Source organism: Rissa tridactyla, chromosome 2, assembly GCF_028500815.1.
Source record: "Rissa tridactyla isolate bRisTri1 chromosome 2, bRisTri1.patW.cur.20221130, whole genome shotgun sequence".
In the NCBI taxonomy this organism is placed as follows: Eukaryota; Metazoa; Chordata; class Aves; order Charadriiformes; family Laridae; genus Rissa; species Rissa tridactyla.
This window is the reverse complement of record NC_071467.1, coordinates 110,210,593-110,235,483: the sequence shown is the minus strand read 5'-3', so window position 1 is coordinate 110,235,483 and position 24,891 is coordinate 110,210,593. Positions and strand designations below refer to the sequence as shown.

Below are 24,891 nucleotides of genomic sequence, written 5' to 3'. Positions count from 1 at the left end.
CAGGCTAAAGCTCACCCTTCAGCCGCCGCTGACACGGCTCTCGCTGCCTCAGGCTCACACTGAAGCAAGGGCTGGCTGCCGCCAGAGCATCTCCTGAGCCTGGGAGCTGCTTTTTTTCCCGGGAAAGTTAAGTTGTCTTCCCACAAGGTGCCTTCCCTCCAAGGTGCCTGTTGCCTTCCATGCTGTTGAAGGAAGGCTCCATATTAATGGCTGAATTATGTTCATAAAGTTTTGCTGCTTCTTTCTTCTTCAGCCTTCCAGCAACTACACAGCCCTGGCACTTGCTGTCGGGCCCAGACCGTCACGGCGGCGCGGGGGGAGCTGACGCCACTAAAGCAGCACAATGAATAATCATGGGATTTTTGTTCTCGCATCTCTCCTCCACCTCCTTCTCCCTGCTGTGACTGGGTGCCCCATGGCTCACGAGAGAGGGGCAAATGTCAGCGGCACTATCCGGCGGTGCCTCCTCCCAGTAATTAGCAGGCTGCCTCATCAGTTGTGCTGCAGATAGGCCCCCAAGGGGGGTACCTAAGGAGGGTACCAACCCTGCCACTTCCCTTTGGGGCTGCCAGGCATTCATTATCACTTGGTGAAAAGATACTGTAGTTGACAAGCTTTTTTTGTTTGTTTTGTAGGTGGTTTTGTGTTTCTCTTTTTTTCCTTTTCTTTAGAGTCCCGTGACCACTTACACTGCTGTGGAAACAAACAGCTGCGACTATATTTTCCAACAAGCTTTTCAGACTACGTGAAGAAGCAAAGGAGGTTCTACCTCAAACAAACCAAAAAAACCAACCCCCCCCCAAGCCCTCAGATGTGTTAAGTTTTATATGCATCCACCCAAAAAAGCCACTTTTTGGCACACAGGCCAGCCCAGAAGACAAAACACCTTGTCAGATAGCAAAGCCTTACTGTTTTCTCTTTTTTTTTTTTTTTTTTTTTTAATCCCCCATTTTTCTTTTTCTGGTCTAAACTAATGCGTCACTGCTAATTAAGTGGGCAAGAAGGATGGCCCAGGATGTCTTTGCAGGCCCTGTGGCTGTGGGACCCTCCCCTCCGATGCCCTGCTGCTGGCATTTTACAGTTGTTTGTACTCTGACAGGGACGTGACTCCAGAGACAGCGTGCAGGGGAAGATCCAGCGTAAGGCAGTTTCTACAAAGCAATTGCTAGATAGTGATGCTATCAAAGAGGAGAGGCGCAACCGGCAGCCACTGTCCCAAGCTGCCGAGTGCTGCGAGGTGAAGGGGACAGTAGAGAAAGCAGAGGGAGCAGTGACAAGTTAAGCAGCCCTCCCACCCACCCCCTGCAGGTGGAGGTAGCTGCTTAGCTGCACCTATGTCTTACTTTGGCTTTATGTCATGATCATCCCCCTGTACTTGGCACTGGTGAGGTCCCACCTCGAGTACTGTGTCCAGTTTTGGGCCCCTCACCACAAAAGAGACACTGAGGTGCTGGTCCAGAGAAGGGCAACGAAGCTGGTGAGGGGTCTGGAGAACAAGTCTTGTGAGGAGCGGCTGAGGGAGCTGGGGTTGTTCAGCCTGGAGAAAAGGAGGCTGAGGGGAGACCTCACCGCTCTCTACAACTACCTGAAAGGAGGGTGTAGAGAGGTGGGGGCTGGTCTCTTCTCCCAAGTAACAGGCGATAGGACAAGAGGAAATGGCCTCAAGTTGCAGCAGGAGTGGTTTAGGATGGATATTGGGAAAAATTTTTACAGTGAAAGGGTTATTTAAGCATTGGAACAGGCTGCCCAGGGAAGTGGTTGAGGCACCATCCCTGGAGGTATTCAAAAGGCAGGCAGCTGTAGTGCTTCGCGATATGGTTTAGTGATGGATTTTGTCGGAGTTTGGTTGATGGTGGGACTCAATAATCTGAAAGGTCCCTTCCAACCTCAGCAATTCTATGATTCTAGAAGGCACAAGGACAGGTGTCTGTGGCTGTCTCTATGTCACTCTGCATACAGTTATCACCTGCTGCCTAACCCTAGCTTATCTAATCGTTACAGCTGGATTTACAGCAGCCCACATGTAGCTGTTGAAGAGAAGCGGTGGCCAAAGCCAGGTCCCTGCTGCTCCCTGCAAAGACTGGGTTCCTGCACCTGGGAGTCGACACAAAGCCCATGAAAACAAATGGGGGGAAAGTGAACAATTTCACCAGGAAAGAGACTGCTGCATCAGCTGCTGCGACAGGGCTCAGGCATAGCTATTACCCGACACGAAGCACACGTGCTCCCTCCCACTTTTCTATCCTACCCTATTTTGACGTTACTTACAGACAACAGTACTTTGGTGGTTGAGAGCTATTGTGCTAGAGAAGCCCCCATTTATTTATCTAACTACAGCTTTGACGAGAGGAAGGAAAATAAATTTATAGAGATTTTCTTCGGGTCCCTACCTCCAGCCCAGAAATAATGCTATTAAATCAAAAAAGCGAGAGTTGCTCTCAGTGGCAGAGGGCCCCGAGTGGCACACGGGGCTTTGTGAAACGGAAATACTGCTCCTTGCCTGCAGCATACCTGAAGTTTTCTTCTGTTAAAGCCCAGCTAGAGAAAAACATCAAGAAAACAGATGTTAGTCAGCTGGACAGAGAAATTTCATACATGTGTCCTTAAAAACCAGCTAGTTATGAATCAGGCTTTAGCTGCAAACTGTTCAACAGCACCCATGTGACCAGAAAGGAAAGCAACGCTTTGTACTAAGCAATGTACACCAAAGATCACCTGAGAGAAGCAGCAGTAAAGAGGTCTTTGATGCCACCAAAAGGTGAAGGTTAAAAAAAAAAAAAAAGAAAAAAAAAACACCCCAAAAATTTGCTCACGCTCGGGCATGCGTTTCACCCTGCAGGACTATGAGATCGAGAGGCGGATCAGCAGTCACAGCGGTGGGACAGCTTATCGCCACAGGGCTGGAGGGAAGGAAGGAGTACAGCAAAAAAAAGAATCACGCAAATTACCACCACAAAGCTTGATCTTTACTAATAAAGCCAAAGAACAAAACATCAGCATTTTTTTTTTTTCCTCTTTTTCTGCCCGAAGAGCATCTCCATTTTTAACACTACTGCTTTTTTGCAACAGATGGACTATTACACACAGACGAAGCAAACCAGGGAATATTAAGACATTTTCCACATTTTTAGTTTGATGTGATTTCTGAAAACAATGCCTTGGTGAAATCCATTTTTTCACCTTCACACAATATCTTTTCTTAATGGGCCACCTAGATAGCACAACACTGTGACTAACGGAAAGGAGGAGCCATGGGGAAAGTCACATCAGGAAGACGAGGCAGATGCGCTGTCAGAGGCTTCCCGACTTGATACCTTACATTTCCAGTCTTTCTCAATTCCAAGAGGATTCTGCGGAGAAAGACGGTGCCAGCCCCCACGGCAGCAGAAGGCTGGCTGTGGTACAGAAAGAGCTGGTAGCTGACTTGTTCATTATTTCGATGGGTGCGCTCAAGCATCTCAGAGATCTGCTCAGTATTAAGCCATTCTAAGTGTGCCTACACCTATGTATTTTTTAAATCAGCAAGTTTTAATTCCCCTTAGGCTCCAGCCAGCCAAAAATCACCTCCCACAGGTGCCGTTCCAAGCTCAGCAGCCAAGAAGGCATATATGTACATAATAACTGAATGAAAATACCTGCCTGCCGACCCCTTATAGTTAAGCGGTCAGTACAACACATGCTTGGCATCTGCCGGGAAGGCCTGTGGTTTCTGTTCTGTGTTGGCAGGCGGTTCCTGCAGACCTGGCAAGCCCCTTCCCTTAAGTTAACCCACCAAACACGCTCTGCAGTCACAGCGGAAGGGAAGGCAAAACCGGGTAGGGGTGATGTGAAACAGGATCAGGACTGCTGTCTACCTCCTTTGCTAGGATTTCTGTGAGACTTCGCCCTGGACCAGTTTTGTCCCTGGCTAGGGATCAGTGATCCACAGGCTGAAGACAGAAACACAGTGTTAGACCTTTGCATGCTTGCCAGGGAAGAACACCTCATCGGAGATGGTCTCTACCGCTAGAGTCTATGCATTGCCTCCTGTAACCTGCTCTCCCTGTTCCTCACTGATCCCTCCGCTTTCTGCCGCTCTGCTCCCCTTTGCTTCACCCCAGCCACTTGTCAGGCCGCTTCCCTCATTCCCCACTGCCTTTCAGCATTTTCCCTCATCCCTGGCTGGGTTCGGTGCCCCCCCCCGCCTCATCTTCCGCCCTTTGCCAGAGGGGTGGAAAAGTCTCTCCCGCTGCTCCCATGTTTTAGTCCTACCTGACAAACCAGCAGAGGAGCTACGCTGTGACATTAAGCTGTCCCTGCACTGGCACTGCTGCTCTTGCCCAGCAAAACTGAGTGTGGAGATTATTAACGTCCCAATGGATTTGGCAACAGACACTGTAAAGCTCAAGGACGTCACCCGCTACCGGTCGGAGATTTATGCAGGAGCAACAATGCATCTCCAAGCCTGACTGCAAAATGCTGGCGCTCAGCAGATGTCCCATGGGTCACGTATATCCCAATGCACGCCTGAAAGGTCACACTCGCACCTGATGGAAGATATCAATTAAAATAAGCACCTGGAATGACAAAGCACAGGGAGGCCTGGGGGAAGGATAACAACAGAGCCCGTGCGAGTGAGAGTGCACTACACTTACTTACCTTTCCCCAGCAGTAAGCGTACTTGCTATCTGGAACACATAAGCCTGTTGTAGGTGTACTTACAGCACGTCCCACTTCTCCCAAACCAAGAGCCTGATGCTCAGGAGCATCTGGAGGCAGGTCTAGTAATTCACAACCCCACCACACTACAAGGGGAAGCACAGCACTAGCAGTACAGTTAAAACGAAGGGCAAAGGGCTTTTTCTGTTCGGATTTTATGATGAAATCAACTTCAATTACAGCCTCTAGCAATGGTTTCGCATTGCTCATTAATCTTCTGCAGCCTGCACAAGCAGCTGGTATTTATCGCTCAAATCGTACTATACGGGCTAAATGCAGCGCGGCTGGGAGAGGGAGGGAAGGGCCCAGAAGAAATCACCGCCTTGGTTCAGAAGCAAGAGTCATCCTGAGTTACCAGCATGAGAAACTGCCCTGATGCCCTCCCTTACTAGATGCTGCAGAACAGGTTTATTACAAATCCATGTACAGGAGAGGAGAAGCACAGTTATGCTGTCCCTGCTCTGCTCGTGGCAGCAGTGGGAGGTTAGTGTGGGTGACTCCATCTTCAGTTTGTTAAGGTCATGCCATGGGATGGGGCTTTGCAGAGGTGGGGACAAGCATCTCCACCCTGCTGTAAGTGCCTAACACGCTAACCAGGTGCGGGTATCAACAGTAGCCTCTCTTTCAAGCTTTCAAAAAAACCTCCCACAACAGCAGCAAAAGACCAAGTCAAGTCCCTTCTAACCTGCCGAGTTTCTGAAAACTGAGATGGGCTCATACCTCTTCATCAATAAAGGCTCATCTCCACCACCTTGACTTCTAGGGACTGTGGAGAAAAATGCAGAAAAATATGAACATAAAAACGTTTTTCATCTCTTTTTAAAGTTGCCAGCTCACCAGTGAAGCTGGGCAGTGTCCTGCAGCAAACTCTCTGGCATAAGGTGGAACTCTCTGGGTAACCACGCTGCAGAAAGCCACACTGCTGTTAAGAGTCATGCACGAAGGTACAGGACAGAGATTCACACAGAGACCAGCTTTTTTGCTAACAACAAAAGACTCGAATCAACAGACAACACCAATACACATGCAGAGCATGTCAAAGACCTGAAGAAGACAAATACAACAGAAGAGAGAAAGTTCAAAACTTGACTTCTCTTGTCCTACGTCTGAAGGTATCAATCACTTTAACTGAACTTAAGTGTGGCTTCTCCTGTTCATGCTCTAATGACTTCATGGTCCTTGGAGGCGGGGGGTTGAGAAAAGGGGTTTATCCATCCGTCGGTTCAGGGTCGAGTTAGTTCAGGATCAGAGGCACTAAACAGTCTCATCTCTTTTGGCATCAGTTTCCTTTCAAAATGATCTTTTAGCTGTCCTGTTCCACTTTGTTTTCCCTCCTTTGAGGTCCAAGTTCAAACGCTGGAAACTGGGAAGTCTCCGGTACTGAAATATCTGAGAGGAAGTGAATTGCTCCAGCCATGCCTAAAACATAACGAGAAAGAGATCTTTGTGCATCTTTGACATTAAAATAGCGCAGCTGACAGCAAAGGCAACCGCGCCTGTTTGAACACCTCTCACTCGATCTTTTTTTGAACAGGTGAACTTAGGGCCTATAGAAAGGCCATCTCATGTTACTTTGCCCAGGAAACCAAGTTTCACTTGAAAAGATCAAAGGCGAGAACCAAGATCTCTCTGCTACCACCTTTCCAGCTGCACAACCTCAATCCTACTTCAATTAAGAAAAAGTAAATCCCAATTTGGACCGTCCCTCAGAATTTGAGCAGCGCTTGCTCGTCATTTCACTGGTTAAAAAACAAAGGCAAAACTTCGTTGTACTTGTGATGTACAGATTCATTTGTTCGCTATTCATAAAGAAGTCATCCAGAGCCTGAAGCACTACCACCAGCATCACCTAGTGAAACTCTTAGGGTGACACACAACAGAGGCACCCTACAGCAGGACAGCATACAAATACAAGTTCAGTTTTATGGTCAAGTTAAAATCCCATTTTATCAATGGCTAAGGACATACAAACAAAGGAACCTTCCTGAAATACAGCATCTGATGCAAATGAAACGATTAAGACAATCCTGTAAGATGCACATGCAACTTCCACTGAACATGTGCTCGTACATGTGGAACCGGACAACTTCACACACAATTTTAGCTACAAAAAAAAAAAAAAACCAGCCCAAAATCAAGATTTTTTTGTCTCAAATTTGAGACTTCGAGATTTTTCTAACAAAAAAAAGTCACGGGCATTAAAAAACTAAAATAAAAGCAGTATGTCAGCATTAGAGTACAAATCATCCTGTTGTTGGCACTACTTCACCTTCTCAACAAATCTCAATGCTCTTACACAACAGATTGTAGGCCTACAAGTGCATCCAAGGGAGCTCTCAGGAATAAGAATACTTACGCTTTTCTCCCTTAAACATTAAGACAATAACTCTATATTTAGGAGGGATGCATGTAACTACTGCTCTCTTGTGTTCACACCTTGGACTGGTTTATTTGTAAAATAATCCTATTCGGTCTGCTGTAATTTCACGTATTTGTGATAGGTGGCACACTAGGCTCATTGTTCACCAAGCAGCAGCGCTACTTTAAGTAAGTCCTACTTGGGTCTGTGATTCCTTGGTACTGTATTTCTCAAACATAAGGATGAGATAAGGAATAGAAAATAAACTACGAATTAAAAAAAAAAATACAAAGGTCTAGGAAAGTATTTAGGAACATCTTTGAACTGACAGAAAAGCCCCTGAGAACTCTGTGTTTCTTTTCTGTTCAAGTGGTTTGGGTTCGTACTACAAGTAGCTTTTCATTGCTTCAGTACTGCAGCAGAGAAGCCCTAATTCTGACAAGCCAGCAACTAGTTTCAGACCTTCTACCCACAGCTGCTCCTCTGCCCTGGCCCTCTGCAGCAACACCTGTGACAAAACTGCTGCCCAGACTTCTGTTTGCTCTCAGGCTTTCAGCCAAGAGGCATCAGCACAGCAGAATTTTATTCAAGAACGACAGAGGCGGTGGCTTTATATTGGAAACTACTGAAACACAATCAAAAGTTCAAGTTGTGATAGTGAATGATTTTCTTTTGTCTCCCCCACCTTCTTTTAGGCAGAGGTGATGGTAGGGAGTGGGTGTATTTTTAATAGTAGAGGAACCCACCAAAGATTTCCCAACTCCTAAGCACGTGCCAAAACTGCAAGGTTGCCCTTCTTTCCTGTATCATACAATACCATTTGCAACACCAACACTTTACCTTCGAAGAGAGAATAAGGTCGGTCAGGAATACGACATCCATGTGCACCATACTCCAAACACCATTCAGCAAACTGGGGAAAACGTTAAAACAAAAAAAAATATTTTACTTTCAATTAAAGACTATTACATGCAAGCTTGAGCATCTGCATATCTTTAATAGGTACTAAATGTAAAACAGCGTAAGCAGAGACACAACACAGAAATCACTGTCCCAGATCAACTTGTCCCACTTCAACCGTGACAAGGCTGCAGTTAGGTGTTAGGATATGTATTTCCACAGCACGAGTTTCAGTTCCATAGCACCATAATTAGGTGGGCTGTACTTAACTTCTGTTTCCTGTAAATCAACCCTTCTACATGTCAATGAAAAATGCTACGAGAACATATATATTCAGTTTCAAGGGCAAAATTTTTCTAATACTATAGTGTCAGTTTCTTATTTGTCTTGGTGCTTAATTTATCCACGTGCTCAGGACTCAGGGTAGTAAACTGCATTTTGTTTTTCTTTCACTTCCATGCACCAATTTAAGAGTACTAAATCTCTAGCTGTCATTACTTAGTTTTATTTATTCTCTCTCCCCAAGCCTTATGAAAAGTCGTTATAAATAGTTAGACTATTACGGTCATCAATATTTTGTTGCAGAAGATGGAATACCATTAGAACGAGTTACCAGTGTCTGTCTTGTGTTTGCTCAACACTGCCGCAGCAGCTACACGAGACATACACGACTTATGAACCGCATCTGGATCAATTTAATAGCAACCATCTATTTCTCCTTTATGGTTCCCCAGAGCATACAGGGGGGCACAAGTTCCCCCGGCACTTCTGTGCTTGGAAGCAAACCACTGCTTATTCAAAATACAGCGCAAAGATTCCTGCAAAGCAAAGAACTGAGAGGCCTCTCCCGGCTCACCCTGCAATTTGGGCAACCTGCTAGCAAACGGATCATCTTATTCACTGGATGTGAGGATGCCCCCAGAGCCATCAGTCTGTTCAAGAGAAGGATAAAGGGGGGCATCTCCTCCCTTCTTCCCCCTACTCTGTTCTGTTGAAACCTTTATTGGGGGACGGATTTTTCTTCTCTTGGTAAAGGTGTGTGCATGTGTGTGAATGTCTTGAGGAAACCCAGCAAAAAACACGCAAACATGGTGGTCCACACTGTTATTGAGAACTGAGGAAACATCTTTGGGCCCCCTGAGTATAAATCTTCAAACCAAGGTTTAATTTGCCATGTAATCTTGTCTTATATGTGAGGACTGAACATGTTTGTGGCCTGTTTCTAAACGACAATCAATTCTTGCAACATCCACATCTTATTGCATACTAGCCTTTATTATTACTGCCGGCTTGGGAACTGCAACAGAAATTTTAAAAAAATGCACCCCAGGCTACTGAAGCATAACCAAGCAACATTACAAGTTCATAGCTTCAGCACAACTCACAGATCCAGTATGCCACACTAATATCTTTGTTAAACCAAGGGAAAAAAAAATAAAAATCTTCTAGCAGGAGTACATCTGCCATTATTTGTCACATAGACTGGTTGTGCTTGCCGTCAGCAATGGTTTAATCACAATGCTGAGTGAGTGGCACAGGGCTCGGATGCTCTCTGTTGCCCGGAGCCCAGGATGCCACAGCCCCTCTCTCCTCTCACAAGCCAGCTAGGAGTGGCTCAGCCTCCTGGGAGCCTGTCTGATAATGCTGGAGAAAAGCTGCGAAGCCGAAAGCGAGAAGCACAAACCAGGGGTCTCTGTGAGCCACAGCCCTTCAAGCTCTTCTGGTTCATTTGTGAAACAGTTTCACAGCTCCTGAGAGGTAACCAGGGATTCCTGGCCAGGCTCCTTCCCCTGGGCCTCATGTTTTCGGTGTGAGCAAACACCCCGGGAGGGGAGCCATCTAGTTCTCTCAGATACATGCCTTTAGGTACCAACATAACTGCATGTTTGCTTCCCTGCGTGCTCTGGCTCAAAACGGAAAGATTTCAAGAATGCTAGACAAGCAAATTCCTCTGCCTGTTTCAAGATTTCCCCTCCAAGAGCCTGAAGGGCCTGAGTGAATGCTGGAGATGCTAAAATGCAGAATGGTTGCAAATATGCTGCCAGACCTGCTGGGCACCTCCAGCAAGTAATCTTCGGCCACTGTGCCACATCTTCCTTCCCAAAGGGATTTCAGGTACGCAACTGAGTCTCTTCCTTCCTTTGGCTTTGAAACAAATATGTTTGCTTTTCTCTAGCTTGGTACGGAAGAACATCAGGGCTCTCCTGGGCCAGAAATGCAGCACCACGAGGAGCTGCCAACACGGCACAGAGCCATAGAAGGTGTACTAGCATGGAGTACATCCCCATGGGGGAGAGCTCAACAGGGAGCGGCCGACAGCAATGCTGGTTTTGGTGCTGTGGCTCAAACATCAGCAGTGGGTGACTCCACACGTAAGAAAGTCACACATTTGCCGTGGAAGTGATAGCGGTTTATTATGTTCTCTAGATGCAGGTATGCCTACCGGCATCCTCATGGAGTGATGCTTTGGTAAATGTAAGGTGAGACAAGCAGCTCTGCTAGCATGACAGGCTGACCATGGAGATGAACACAGTAGCTTTACATGTGGCCAGTGCTCATCTGAAAGCACCTAAGAAGCAACTCATCAAATTTCCCATTACAATACTTTTAAAAAGGCCTCTGCTAAATAGCTATGTATGCAATATGAAACCTAATATCCATTAATTAAGCTGGAAAAAAAAAAAACCCAATCAACAAACCAAAACCAAACAAAGCAAAAGTCTTAAGAGATGAGGAAAGAGAGGCTGAGAAAGCCTTCTCCTTTGGTAACTGCTAGCATTAACACAGCTGACAGCAGAACCTGGACAATTCCAATGGAAAAATTCTGAGCGTGTCTTTCTCTGCAATTTGCATTAATGAAAAAAAAAAAAAAAAATCTAAGTGAGCAATTTAATAACTGCAATTCAGAGCTCTAAAAGCCCCAAACAGACACTAGTCTGAAAACAAATAATTACAGAAGACTACAAACAGTATTGCTTGAGGAGCTGAAGACGACAGTGGATGTCTCAATGGAATAATTAGCACCACATAACATTAGTCTGTTATTGTTCAGGCAGGCTGACTTTCAGACTCTGATTTCTTCTGAATACGTGTTTAGTCCCTCCTCCCTTACAGGACATTCGTGCATTTCACTCTGTGTATTAAGATGGTGCGTGCCCCACGTACACTTTGACTGGACGTCTTCAGCTGTGTGAGTGAGGGGGAGCAAGTGACAGGACACCGTTGTCCCACCCAGCCAGCTCCAGCTCTAGCACACAACAGCCTACTCTGATCACAGTTTACTCTTGTATGGGCATTATGACATGAAAGGGAATGGTAATTTTGCTGGGATGCTGCGGATCTCACCTTGCAAGCCCGGTAGAGGTACTTTTTGTCCTGAGTTAGGTTATAGAGAGACAAGAAGGAGTAGCCATTGCCAGCAGTACCATGGCAGATCCCGTACCCTTTTCTCAATAAACCTCTCTGCCAGATGACATCGCTGCAATCCATAGCATCTTTCAAGTATTTATCCTCTTTAAAAGTCTGTGGAATGAAAACAGAGAATAAATACACATAAATTGAAGTTCTAATGAAAACATCTCTCAGGTCCAGCTTCATTTTGTTTCGCTGTTGGTGTGGGGGTTTTTCCATATACAATTTATTTTGAATTTTAATAATCCATTCATCATAGGCTTGCCTTTCTTTTCTAAGTTGTTTCTCCTTTTCCTGCATGGAAAAATAAAGAACTTCTCAAGTTTTGGCTTCTGAAATCAGGACCCAAAGGAAAAAACTCAAGGTCAAGGCCCTTGGTTCTACAATCTATAATCTATTTGAAGGGTACATGGTCTTTTTTTGCTTCTCCCCTCCATTCCCAAACCACAACACCATTTGATTTGAAATACAGAAAAGTACTTATTGCCTCCAAGAAATGTAACACAGGCTACTGGTCATCAATTCTGGTCCCAAAGGGCTAGGTCCTGGTCTTCCTGAGTAATTCTTCCTAGTTACTCACCATCTGCCTTCCATTCCATGTGAAAAATGCACAAGAATATCTCTTTGTGTAGCACAGGGCTCTTTTCTCTGTCACAAGTACAAGTAGGAACACTCCATTACCTTGATTAGTATTTCTATTGTAAATACTCAGAAGCACTAGCCAGTTTGGGCAAAGGACTAATTTTGCAAAGTTTATTGCAACTGAAGTGCATTTTGAACAGAGAGACCACCAAGAGAGCAGAAAACAAAAGCAAGTAATTTAGCTGAACACCACCAGACTTCCACCTTTATAAAGCTAATTTTTTACTCCCCTTTGTCGAAGTCATTCTACAGATCAGCAAGTCAAAAAACACCAATTAAAAAAACAGTTATTAATGCGCTACTGTAGACTGAGTCCTTTAGAGACAGCATTCCCTGCCAGGCTATTTCACAAGGTAACAGAAGCAACTAACATGCAAGTTTCTTAAATCCACAAGCTTGATAAAGAAAGTCCCTCTCTCTAAACAGGGTTTGTCAGCTACTTAGCTGTAACATTTCAAATTAAGGGCTGGCAACAGCATTTGATTTCCAGGACAAACACTTCTGCCTGTTATTGCAAGTCCCTGCGCTTGGTATGAAAGCATAGCCAGCAAAACATACTCTGATTTTCTTATCGCTTCTTCAAAAAGCGGAATATAAAGAGTAAAAGAAAAGCATCATATGCCCCATCACCTTAAACACAAAAAGAGGCCAGAAGGGAGACCGCTAAACGGAACTTGGCCCTGTCCCTCTTATCTCCTGCAAAACATTTTGTGCTGGGGAAAGCATCGCATTGATAAAGAAAAGGGGGAGAGGGTGGGAAGAGGTCTGCAGTGTCAAGTCAACCTCCTACCACAGTCCAAAGAAAAAGCAACTATGACTGCTGCTACATTCATCAATGCTGTAAGAGATTTACAGTTCACATTTCAGGTAGCTGCATGAGTAATTATTCCATAAACCAAGCCTGCATTTCATCAGCCCACCCAGAGGCCAAGCAGGGAATCTGCCAAGGAGTGCTGTCGAAAGCAAGAATCAATTTGCATAGATTTAATTAAATGGCACACTTTCAAATGTCATGCAAATCAGAAGTGCACAACACAAGGGAGAGAGAGAGAGAGCGCGCAAGCGCAAACCTAGTTAAGGATGGATAAGAGCAAACCGTAAGCTTGTGGTAGCTCAGTGATTACATTTATGCCCTTGAAGGGGCCTGGGATCTTTGCTCTGATGTTAAGTTCTCAAGAGCTATATCTTAATAATGGAGTGATTTATGGAAGACATTTGTTGGTAAGACACAATAACCTACGCTTTTGAAAACCAACACAATTCTTCAAAGTCTTGGGATGAAGATTCAAAGAATTTAGGTCAATGTTCTCACACCCAGGACTCTGATATCAAATTGTTTAAACACGTGACTCTTTTCCAAGAAAGCCTAAAGTCTGGTAACTACTAACACCCCGAGAAGCAATTTTACCCACTTATTTCCTCTTTACAAACATACCTATTCTGAGATTTTTAGATGCCTAGCCTAGGGTTCTGGTTTGAAAGTCTCGATCCAGAAAGATGTAAAATGTGAGCCTTACAATCCGAGAGGCCTTCGTACAGGTCTCTCTGTAAAAATAGAGGTCTATATGAACACAGAATGATTCACCTTATAAGCTTGCATGAGCATGTGGATGACTCCGGGGGCACCATGGCACCAATGAACCAGTCTGTCAGTCTCGTTGCTCAGTGACGACGGGTAGTTCCCAGATCGGAATTTTTTATGTCGCACATAGTCAATGCTTGGCTTGACCAGCTCTGCCAGGGTCTCCTGGTCCACGTTTGCAATTGGCTAAAGAAAACATTAAAAAAAAAAAAAAAAACACCACCAAAACCATAAACAGAAATAGTAACGAATTGTGTATCAGTACTAATTCTATGATCTATTTTCAAGTATCCTACATATGTGCCCTTGATCCAAATACTTTGAATCACTTCATACAGACTTAATTAATGTCTGCTTACAATACCCTTGCGAAGAGCATTTTTACAGCTACTGTAGAGACAAAGAAATTGGGGCACCAAGTTATTACCTGTCTTACTGGAGGTGACACAGAAAGACTATGGAAGAACTGAGAACAGAATATGGATTTCAAGACTCCCAGGCCTCTCTTTATACCTTAAAAAAGAGAGAACACTTACAGGAGAAAGATGGTTTTGTAGCTACCTTGCTCATAATACACACTTAAAACACAATGGGTTACACATTTTGTTTTAAAGATAACTAACGTAGACAAACCTGTCCTGTTTCCGAATAAATGAAGAAGAGTGTATGTGGCGGCATAGCTGGCAAAGGTTTGTGAACGTTGAAGTCTTCCATCATAAAAAAAACTTCCCTGAAGCTATGGGCTATAAATCTGCATTTCCAATTTCAGAAGCAATAGCTACTTCTCCAGGTAGCTAAATATCTCTGTACTGCAAACTCATCCTTAGATTGCTCTTCTGAATTTTCTTTCTTGTTCTATTTAGTTTACATCCTTGCCAAAAAGAGAATATATCCATCAACCTGCATGCTCCTTGTAAGTAAAGGTATAGAAGCTGAGTACCTGGTGGGTCTGCAGTTGTTCTTTTTTGGCATCCCTTCCTCTACCAGCCCATTTTACAGTATTTTCATAACAGAGCTCTCTATTTTTACACAGCCTACACAATTTCTGGAATTCCTGCAAGCTGTGGGAACAACTGTAGCAACCGGAGCCTAGAGGCGCCTAATAACTGAGCTTATTTTTTTAAATAACTTGTCTTTGTTGCTGACTCGATGTCATACAATTTCACTGTTTCCCACCAGCTCCAGCACATTTGCATTTAATAGGTGAGCACACTGCTACAATTGACAGTCTTACAGCCAAATGAAGGAAGACTTTCAATAGCTGTATTTTCAGTAACCTGAAAGAAACCAAAAGGTTCTGTTTCATAGAATCATAGAATGTGTTGGGTTGGAAGGGACCTTTAAAGGTCATCTAGTCCAACCCCCCTGCAGTAAGCAGGGACATCTTCAACTAGATCAGATTGCTCAGAGCCTCATCAAGCCTGGCCTTGAATGTCTCCAGGGATGGGGCCTCCACCACCTCTCTGGGCAACCTGTTCCAGTGTCTCACCACCCTCATTGTAAAGAACTTCTTCCTAATGTCTCATCTAAACCTACCCTGCTCTAGTTTAAAAGCATTGTCCCTCGTCCTATTGCTACACGCCCTTGCAAACAGCCCCTCCCCAGCTTTCTTATAGGGCCCCTTCAGGTACTGGAAGGCCGCTATAAGGTCTCCCCGGAGCCTGCTCTTCTCCAGGCTGAACAACCCCAACTCTCTCAGCCTGTCTTCATAGGAGAGGTGCTCCAGCCCTTTGATCATCTTCGTGGCCCTCCTCTGGACCTGCTCCAACAGGTCCATGTCCTTCTTGTCCTTAACCTCAGCCAGGAAAGCTTTGCCAGAGATCTACCTACCAGGTCCCTCAAGCAAACTCCATCTCTGCACTTTTCTGAGTGGCACAGAAACCTTCACGCTTCTAATCAGAAGTACACCTGAATACAGATCATCCTACCATGAAGAACACCCTGGAGCTGATCAGCCCCCACTCAGATGCTGACCTGTGGGGGAGGGAGGCTCTGGGGGAAGTTTTGTTTTGGGGCTCTGATTTCACGCTGCACCCCTGCAGCGGAAGACAAAGCAGATGGGCACCAGCAATAAATGCCTTCAGTCTTGAGCTGTGCAAGGCAAGCCCAGTCCAGCATGTCTGTTCTTGGGAGGTAAACCCAAGAAGAGCAGAGATCTTTACAAATCTCCTTCTCACCTTGTGCTTCTGAGAAGATCTGAGAACAAGTGAGTTCTTTGCACAAGCTGCTGAGGTTCCCAGCATCTACCACCAACAGCAAAAAAGTAACCTACAGGTATGTGTCCTGACTCTCTGGACAAAAGCAATGATATGAAAACAGACATTTTTGCCTCAGGATTAGTGAAAGGGGCTAGGATTAGAGATTCCTAGCTTTCACTTCAGCATTCTCCCTCTACATCCTGGATGAGTTATTTAACACCGCTGTGCTCTTATTCTTCCATTAGACTTTTGTAAATAAATCTGGCAATACACATTTGCTCATAAAGGTGTACAGAAACGATGATCAGTGACCTTCACATCTCAGATGCTATGTTGGACACCCCTTTTTTGTTATCAAACAACCACTCAAAAAGCCATCTCCTGAATTCTTTGCTGAAAATACAGAAAAATTCTCCTCATTTGGCATGGGAGGGATGGGGAAAAGATGGACTCCAGTATGCCATCTTCTGCAGTGGATGACTCAACTCTGCATGACTCACAATATTTAATGTACAGTGAAAAGACAGTAATCTAATGCTGCATAAACAATGGCTTTGTGGTAATTCTTAAAAGCAGCAATTACAGGTAAAGGAAAAGTTAGTTACGATTTTAACTTGTAGACAGAGTAGCTTTTACTTAAACCAAAAAGCACTGTGCAATTATTTCTCCTATCAGCCTTGAACCTCAGTAAATGAAGGATGGAGCCTTTAAAGAGGCTACTTTAAAGGACTGGATGTTTCTCAGAAAATCTAACAGAGCCAGGGAAGGAAAAATGGAAGTCAGGAAGATGAGGGAACTGAAAGAGGGTGGACCACCTTGTTGAAACAAGCAGGAAGTGAAGAGCCTGCTGGAGCAGGTCCAGAGGAGGATCAGAGGGCTGGAGCCCCTCTCCTAAGACAGGCTAGGAGAGTTGGGGTTGTTCAGCCTGGGGAAGAGAAGGCTCCCGGGAGACCTTATAGCGGCCTTCTAGTACCTAAAGGGGGCCTTACAGGAAAGATGGGGGGGGACTCTTTATCAGGGAGTGAACTGATAGGTTGAGGGCAACGGTTTTAAACCGTGAGGGTGGTGAGGCACTGGAACAGGCTGCACAGAGAAGCTGTGTCTGCTCCATCCCTGGAAGTGTTCAAGGCCAGGTTGGATGGGGCTTTGAGCAACCTGGTCTAGTGGTAGGTGTCCCTTGCCCATGCAGGAGGGTTGGAACTAGATGATCTTTAAAGGTCGCTTCCAACTCTAACCATTCTATGGTTCTATGATAAAGGCACAGTAAATCAGAGCAGCCTGAGGCCCCACTGAGATTGTCACTGCAGAAAATGGCTGTAGTGAGGTTAAGACATGCCGCCAGGCAGCAGAGCAATAGCCACTTCCACAGCAGAGTCGGCAGCTTTAGTCTGAGCTACCAGTGGAAGTGGTGTGAGCTAACGTGAAACAGGTGGGGAGAACTCACAGCATCTTTTGCAAATGATGGATGTCTGAGCAGTGGCAACACCAAATACCAGCTCAGTGACTTCTGCAGTGAACATCTGTATGCAGCTTCAGGCTGTGAGGACGTACAGTCTTTCCACTTGCCTGAAGGAAAGTCATTCTGCGTGAGCTGGTAAGAAAATTAACATTTACAAATGTGCCTCGACTGGCAGTGCCTTTAAAAACCAGAAACAGGTACAATACAAAATTTGCAGCTCTACGGCCATCTTCTGTAATGAATCTTCAGGCTCTTTTTCCAGACTGTACAACAGAAATAAGATACACAGGTCTGTTTTGAAAAATATCATAGTCCTATTGGAGAATCTCAGGGCAGGCGGAATGGATTTAAGTGTGGGAAAGAGGAGGTATACAGAAGAGAGGAATCTCACTCGGGACAACAGAAAGAGGAGAGTAAGGGTTATAAACGCACTGAGGAACATCAGATTTTTGGGGGAGAGATAGGGGGGATAAGGAAGAGGAAGAACTTCTAAAGAATAAAAGCATACTGAAGACTAATGTGTGATTAAGGATAGTCTTACAAAAGCTTCGAGAGTGAAAAGAAAAAAAAAAAGTCACCAGAGAAAAGAGGAAGGGCATGGAGGGCAGGAGGACAGAAGGCATCAGTGGTGCACTCATGCTAAAAGAAAAAAAAAATTGAAGAGTGATGGAGGGTGAGTTAGCAAATATTTAGCTGGACTAACTGCAGGCACCAGAAGAAGTAGGTATGGGGATGAGGGAAGGCACCTCACTGTCTCTGTTGATAGGAAACTTCAGCGCCTGGAACACTAGTGCTCTGAACTCAAGGGTTAATTCACTGTAATGCGAGGATACCCGAGTCACAGTTTTCTTCTGCTACCAGGGCCTGAACTAGCATCTCTGCACGGGTCTGTGCTGCAGAGCCTAACTCCAAATTGTGAGACCCTGACCCAGCACAACACTGCACAAGCCTGAAAGCCGAGGATAAGATCTTCTGATGCAAAATAAGGTATGGTGTTTCACCCCAGCCCACAGAAGATGCTCTTACCTGCATGAGCATGTAATAGATCCCAGCCACTCCATGGGCCGCTCCAACGTATTGCTTCCTGTGCCACTGGTACAACAGAGGACAACGCTCTGTTTTCCGCTCCTCCTTCGAAAAGTTTTTCCCCGATTCAATAATAGCATCTATTACCTAAGAAAAATAACACACCAATTCATTTGGACTTGAGTGTTGAGGTAGAAATGGATTTTTTCCTAAATGATGGAATCCCTTATATTTCTAAAAGTAGAAATTTAATACATAAATATTTCTAATCACTTTTTTCCAGGCCGGCCTTCTCTGGTTCTGGTATCTGCAGAACAGTCATGCATCTTCCCCACACTTAATTCTCCTTCTTTTCACTTAATCACTTCCACACTTCTGTCTTAAGGTTTTTGGTAACAATTTCTCAACCTCAAATGCTCCACAACTAGTTATGGATTAGATCCACTTCCATGGCCTGTCTCAGGCCCAGCTGCGCAGCAGGGAAAGAGGGAAGAGATTGGAGGGAGGATGGGACTGAGTTCCCAGTTCCAGGTCCCTCTCCTCTCCAGCATCCCTCTCTTAATCCCTTGAATTACGTGAAGGACTGATTGCAGTTCAACCTCACTGATGTTGTGGCACTGAAGAGAGAAAAGTACCTTACCTCTTTGATAACAGACTGTGGGACAGTGTCTGGACCGATTTCAGTATTCAGGTACAGCAAGGCATATAGGTAACCTGCTCTGCCATAAAGCAGCTCATCTGGAAGTTCAGCATCTGTGCTTATGACTGTCCTTTGGAGCTGCAACAACCTGTATCAGACAAGGAAGGTGGGGAGAGAGAGACCATACTGAACTACGTATTGCACAAGCCATCAATCAAACCAGAAGCCAAAGCCCCACCACCTCCCTTCAGTCATCCCCAGTTCAGCTGGCTGCCAGGTTTACACACAGGAGCTCTGCGAGCCTGCCATCCCTGATGGGCAACTCAGAGCCAGAGCCAGGTGAGTATCAGTGCAACCGTCAGGTTTTTGTGCAGACTGAAACAGATATATGGGTGCAGGGTGTGGGCTGGATGAGGCTGGAGGACTGCGCCAACAAATAGGGAGCACCACACAGAGCCTGTGGGAATTTCAGCTAAGCAAGAACCCTTAATTGGAGACGTACAAGAGGAAAATAACAAACAAAAATACCCAACACCACCATTCAGCTCTCCCCCTCCCTAGACAACACGTCGTCTCAAACGTTTAGCAGCTCAATTTTGAAAAGGCCACTGCTATTATGCACAACGTTTTGCTTGCATTTAGCGACCAAAAAAAAGCCAACCTTGGGCTGGCCATCGCAACTCTCATTTGCTCCAAAGAGACACCCTACTATTACTCCACCAGTCTGCATTAGAGTTGAGGTGGAGCAGAGATCTGTTTTCCTGCCCACTCCCTCCCTGTCTCTTCCTACCTTTTGTGATTAAATTGGCAATTAGATGAAACCACGGAGATGATTACATTTTAAATTGGAGGAGGGGGCAAGACAATCTGGATTGAGACTAAATTCAATTCCCAGATGCCCTCAACAGCTATTACTTAGCAGAAACGTTAGCACTACCATCATGCTGGAGCAAAAACACTGACTCCAATGGCTTGTTTATGCTGTCACTGCTTAATACTAGGGAAAAGCCACTCACAAAAAAAAAAATAAAAATATTTTCTGTTAAACTGTCCACTGTTAAGTTTTATTATTCGAGTCATAGAACTGGACAGCTACAAGGTAAAAAGTTAAAAGTGCAATCATAGATTACATTTTGACATCTATAATGTACCACTCAGCTGGTGTCATGAATATATTTGTAAACAAAAAAGGAAGAAAAGGAACAAATAATCAAACTAACCTTGTCAGTCCTCCTCCTAGAAATGACTTTCCAAGCAGAGGCGAGACTAAAAGATTTATTGCTAATCTTATTTTGCTATGCTCATGCTTCATGCCTTACAACACCACTGCTCTCCTAGCTGCATCCAAAATGACATGCCCAAGTTTACTGCCAGATCTAAAAGCAAAAAAAACCCAAACCTACCACCCATTTCAAAACTGGAATATTCATTCAGCAACAGCAGCAGAGATTAGGCGCACCAGGATTCCAGATTAGAACGAGATCAATCACATTTTCAAATATAAACCAGAATGGAGATGAGGACACAAGACCAGTCCGCAAACTCTGGCAGCCCAAGGTATGCTGCTGGACTGCTAGCAGGTGGATTGCTAATGCCGAATGCAAACCCCACAGGGCTCCAGTGCTTCCAGCCCTCGCCAAGACAGCAATCAACTCCATACCAGCAAAGAGACAGTTAGCTCTCCAAGGAAGCTCTACATCTAAATTGGATTTCTCAAGACATTTGTTACATTTAGATTACTTTGAAAGGGTCTGGAATTTTTTCAGGCTATCCTTCATACGCTCTGACCTAATTAAATGCCTTTGACGGTTCAGCAAATACCTCCTCCTTGTTTTATTAAAGCTTTGTTACATATCAATTTGATGTACCATGTTTCTGTCTGGATGCTTCCAGATCCCTGCAGTGTACATGTTTTGTAATGAATCTACAATTAAGACCCACCCTTTACAGAAAGTATCACATACTGCACAAGCACTACATATTGCCGATGACAAGCGTGCGGCTTTTGTTAAATATCACTTCAATGTGACAAAAGCAAAACGTGCATGCACTACAGATATGCCCAGGACATCCTGTTCTTACAGCGATAGAGGACTCAAGATAACCCACTAAAGATGAATCAAGTGTAAACCAGCTTTAAGAAAGATAAAGCCTATTTTGTATTCTTCTACTGAAAATGTATCAGGGGAGAAAGTGTCCCCTTTTTTTAATCCTGTCCTCCAAAACTCCACTTGCTAATGTTACTGAACCAATGCTCTCTACAAATGAAGGGCATGGCTTTTTCCACCATCAACCACTTACTTGGCAACACATTCTTTGGATTCACTGTCGTTTTTCAGCTTGTGATAAACCACTGCACCCACTGCCAGTGGCCCAGCATCACCACAGAGGAAAGTAACTCTTCTGCCATTCAGATTCCGAAGGATTCTCTTCACATAGTCAAGAGATCGCTGCAAATGGCTCTGGTTTTTCGTGACACGGTACAGTTGCAGATATAAGAGGGCAATACCTGGAGCATGAGAGAGAGATATTTTCATTTAGTTGTCCTTCAAAGTATATCACATTCCCCTCTTCAGTGTGTCTGAACCAGTAACTCAAATGCAAACAGGTATTTGGGCAATTAAAACATGTCAGTCAAGGGTCCTAGCTCATGCAATGGGATGGAATTGGGCCATCTGTTTTTACTACATTTCAATTTGGATTATGACAAAAGTAAAAAAAAAAAAAATTGAGACTGAAGGCCAATGGCAGACTCACAATTTGCAGAGAACAAAGGCAATTCATGACACAGGCACCAATGCTTGGTGAAGAACTCACTGAATCACAGAATGGTAGGGGCTGGAAGGGCCCTCTGGAGATCATCTAGTCAAACCCCCCTGCCAAAGCAGGGTCACCTAGAGCAGGTTGCACAGGAACACTTCCAGGCGGGTTTGGAATGTCTCCAGAGACGGAGACTCCACCACCTCCCTGGGCAGCCTGTTCCAGTGCTCTGCCACCCGCAAAGTAAAGAAGTTCCTCCTCATGTTTAGGTGGAACTTCCTATGCTCAAGTTTATGCCCATTACCTCTTGTCTGGGCACCACTGAAAAGAGCCTGGCCCCATCCTACTGACACCCACCCTTTAAGTGTTTATAAGCATTGAGAAGATCCCCCCTCAGCCGTCTTTTTTCCAGACTAAAAAGACCCAAATCCCTCAGCCTTTCTTCATAAGAGAGGTGTTCCAGTCCCCTAACCATCTTGGTAGCTCTCTGCTGCACCCTCTCCAGCAGTTCCCTGTCCCTATTGAACCGGGGAGCCCAGAACTGGACACAGTACTCCAGGTGCGGCCTCACCAAGGCAGAGTAGAGGGGAAGGATGACCTCCCTCGACCTGCTGGCCACGCTCTTCTTGATGCACCCCAGGACGCCACTGACCTTCTTGGCCACGAGGGCACATTGCTGGCTCATGGGCTTCCTGTTGTCCTCCAGGACTCCCAGGTCTCTTTCCACTGTGCTGCTCTCCAGCAGGTCAGCCCCCGACCTGTACTGGTGCATGGGGTTATTCCTCCCCAGGTGCAACACCCTACACTTGCCCTTGTTGAATTTCATAAGGTTCCTCTCTGCCCAACTCTCCAGCCTGTCCAGGTCCCTCTGTGTGGCGGCACAGCCTTCTGGTGTGTCAGCCGCCCCCCCCAGCAGCTTTGTGTCATCAGCAAACTTGCTGAGGGTGCACTCTATCCCCTCATCCAGGTCACTGATGAATATATTGAACAGGCCTGGACCCAGTACTGACCTCTGGGGAACACCACTCGTCACTGACCTCCAACTAGACTCTGTGCCCCTAATCACAACCCTCTGAGCTCTGTCTTTCAACCAGTTATCTATCCACCTTACTGTCCATTCATCTAATCCACTCTTCCTAAGCTTCCCAATGAGGATGCTGTGGGAGACGGTGTCGAACGCCTTGCTTAAGTCAAGGTAGACCACATCTACTGCCCTCCCCTTGTCTATCCATCCAAGTCATGCCATGATAGAAGACTATCAGATTAGTCAGACATGATTTCCCCTTGGTGAATCTATGTTGAGTACTTCTGATAACTTTCTTTTCCTCCACATGCCTTGAGATGACGCCCAGAACAAGCTGTTCCATCATCTTTCCAGGGATGGAGGTGAGGCTGACTGGCCTGTAGTTCCCCGGCTCCTCCTTCTTGCCTTTTTTGAAGACTGGAGTGACATCGGCTTTCCTCCAGTCCTCAGGCACCTCACCTGTTCTCCAGGACCTTTCAAAGATGATGGAGATTGGCCCAGCAATGACTTCTGCCAGCTCCCTCAGCACTCTCGGGTGCATCCCATTGGGGCCCATGGACTGGTGAATATCTAATTGATCTAACTGATCCCTCAACTCAATCCTCCTCAACCCAGAGGAAGCCTTCTTCTTTCCCCGTTACTTTCCCCAAAGCCTGGGACTCCTGAGGGCTGGGCCGAGCAGTAAAGACCAAAGCAAAGAAGGCATTCAGTAACTCTGCCTTCTCTGCATCCTCCATCACCATGGCTCCTGTCTCATTCAACAGTGGGCCCACAACTTCTCTGGTCTTCCTTTTGCTTCCAAAATACTTGTAGAAACCCTTCCTGTTGAGCTTGACGTCCCTAGCCAGGTTTAACTGGCTTTCCTTGTTTCATCCCTGCACGCTCTGGCGGCATTCTTGTAATCCTCCCAAGGGGTCAGTCCATTTTTCCACTTACTGTAAAGTTCCTTCTTCCACTTGAGCTTTTTCAGAAGCTCCCTGCTCAACCATGCAGGTCTCCTGTGTCCCTTGGCCAATTTCTTGCTCTTAGGGATGCACTGATCCTGAGCTTGGAGGAAGTGGTCTTTGAATACCAACCAGCTTTCTTGAGCCCCTTTGCCTTCGAAAGCCCTAGCCCATGGGATCTCTCCAAGCAGTTTCTTGAAGAGGTCAAAGTTATCCCTCCTGAATTACAGCCAAGGTTGTAATTTTACTTCTTGTTGTTTTGCGCGTAGTACCCATGATCCTGAACTCTATCCTTTCATGATCACTACAACCTAGGGTGCCCCCAACCTTAATGTCCTCCACCAGTCCCTCTGTGTTTGTCAGTACCAGCTCCAGGAGTGCTCCTCTCCTTGTTGGCTCCTGTACCACCTGTGCCAAAAAGTTATCAATGCACTGGAGGAGCCTCCTGGACTGTGTGTGCCTGGCTGTGTGGTCTTCCCAGCAGATATCGGGGTGATTGAAGTCCCCCATGAGAACCAAGGCCTGCGATTGCGAGGCTACCTTCAGCTGTCTGTAGAAAGCCTCATCAGCTTCACCATCCTGATCAGGTGGCCTGGAATAAACACCCACAACAGTGTCCCTCATATTTGCCTGCTCCTTAACCCTTACCCATAAGCTCTCAACCATCTCTTCATCCACCCCTAGTGAGAGCTCGATGCATTCCAATTGCTCTCTCACATAGAGTGCAACTCCACCACCACACCTCGCTGGTCTGTCTTTCCCGAAAAGGACATAGCCATCCATGACAGCATTCCAGTCATGTGAGCTGTCCCACCACGTCTCAGTAATTGCAATGAGATCGTGGCCCTGCAACCGCACGCAGATCTCCAGCTCTTCCTGCTTATTCCCCATGCTGCATGCATTGGTGTATAAGCATTTCGGAGAGGGAGTCGTGCGTGTAGTTTTGACCCTTGAGATGTGGTATGCCTTCTGGCGCTCAGAAATACTGGCACACTGGCCCACGAGCGCTGAGCAACTATGCCCTGGCACCTCACCAGCAAGCCCAGTACCGTCCCCACCCCGCTTCAAATCTAGTTTAAAGCCCTATCAATGAGCCCTGATAACTCTTGTCCTAGAACCCTTTTCCCCCTGGAAGTCAAGGTATTCCTGCCTGTTACCAGCGGGCCTGGTGTTTTGTAGATCAGGCCATGATCAAAGAACCCAAAGTCCTGCCAGCAGCACCAGGCTCGAAGCAGGCATTGATCTGCT

At 45.6% G+C, this 24,891-nt stretch overlaps 1 protein-coding gene across 1 annotated transcript in view; it reads right to left on the bottom strand.

The window, feature by feature from the left end:
- Window positions 1–2,627: 2,627 nt before the first annotated feature.
- LANCL2 (LanC like glutathione S-transferase 2) overlaps window positions 2,628–24,891 on the bottom strand; it is a 39,487-nt gene continuing 17,223 nt past the window's right edge. Inside the window, exons 3-9 of the mRNA XM_054192820.1 lie at window positions 21,217–21,424; window positions 18,916–19,063; window positions 18,276–18,422; window positions 13,596–13,778; window positions 11,303–11,479; window positions 7,898–7,970; window positions 2,628–6,117 (exon numbers count right to left, since the gene is read on the bottom strand). Coding sequence (XP_054048795.1) covers window positions 6,002–6,117; window positions 7,898–7,970; window positions 11,303–11,479; window positions 13,596–13,778; window positions 18,276–18,422; window positions 18,916–19,063; window positions 21,217–21,424 — 1,052 coding nt within the window. The 3' untranslated portion in view covers window positions 2,628–6,001. The remainder of the gene's footprint in view (window positions 6,118–7,897; window positions 7,971–11,302; window positions 11,480–13,595; window positions 13,779–18,275; window positions 18,423–18,915; window positions 19,064–21,216; window positions 21,425–24,891) is intronic.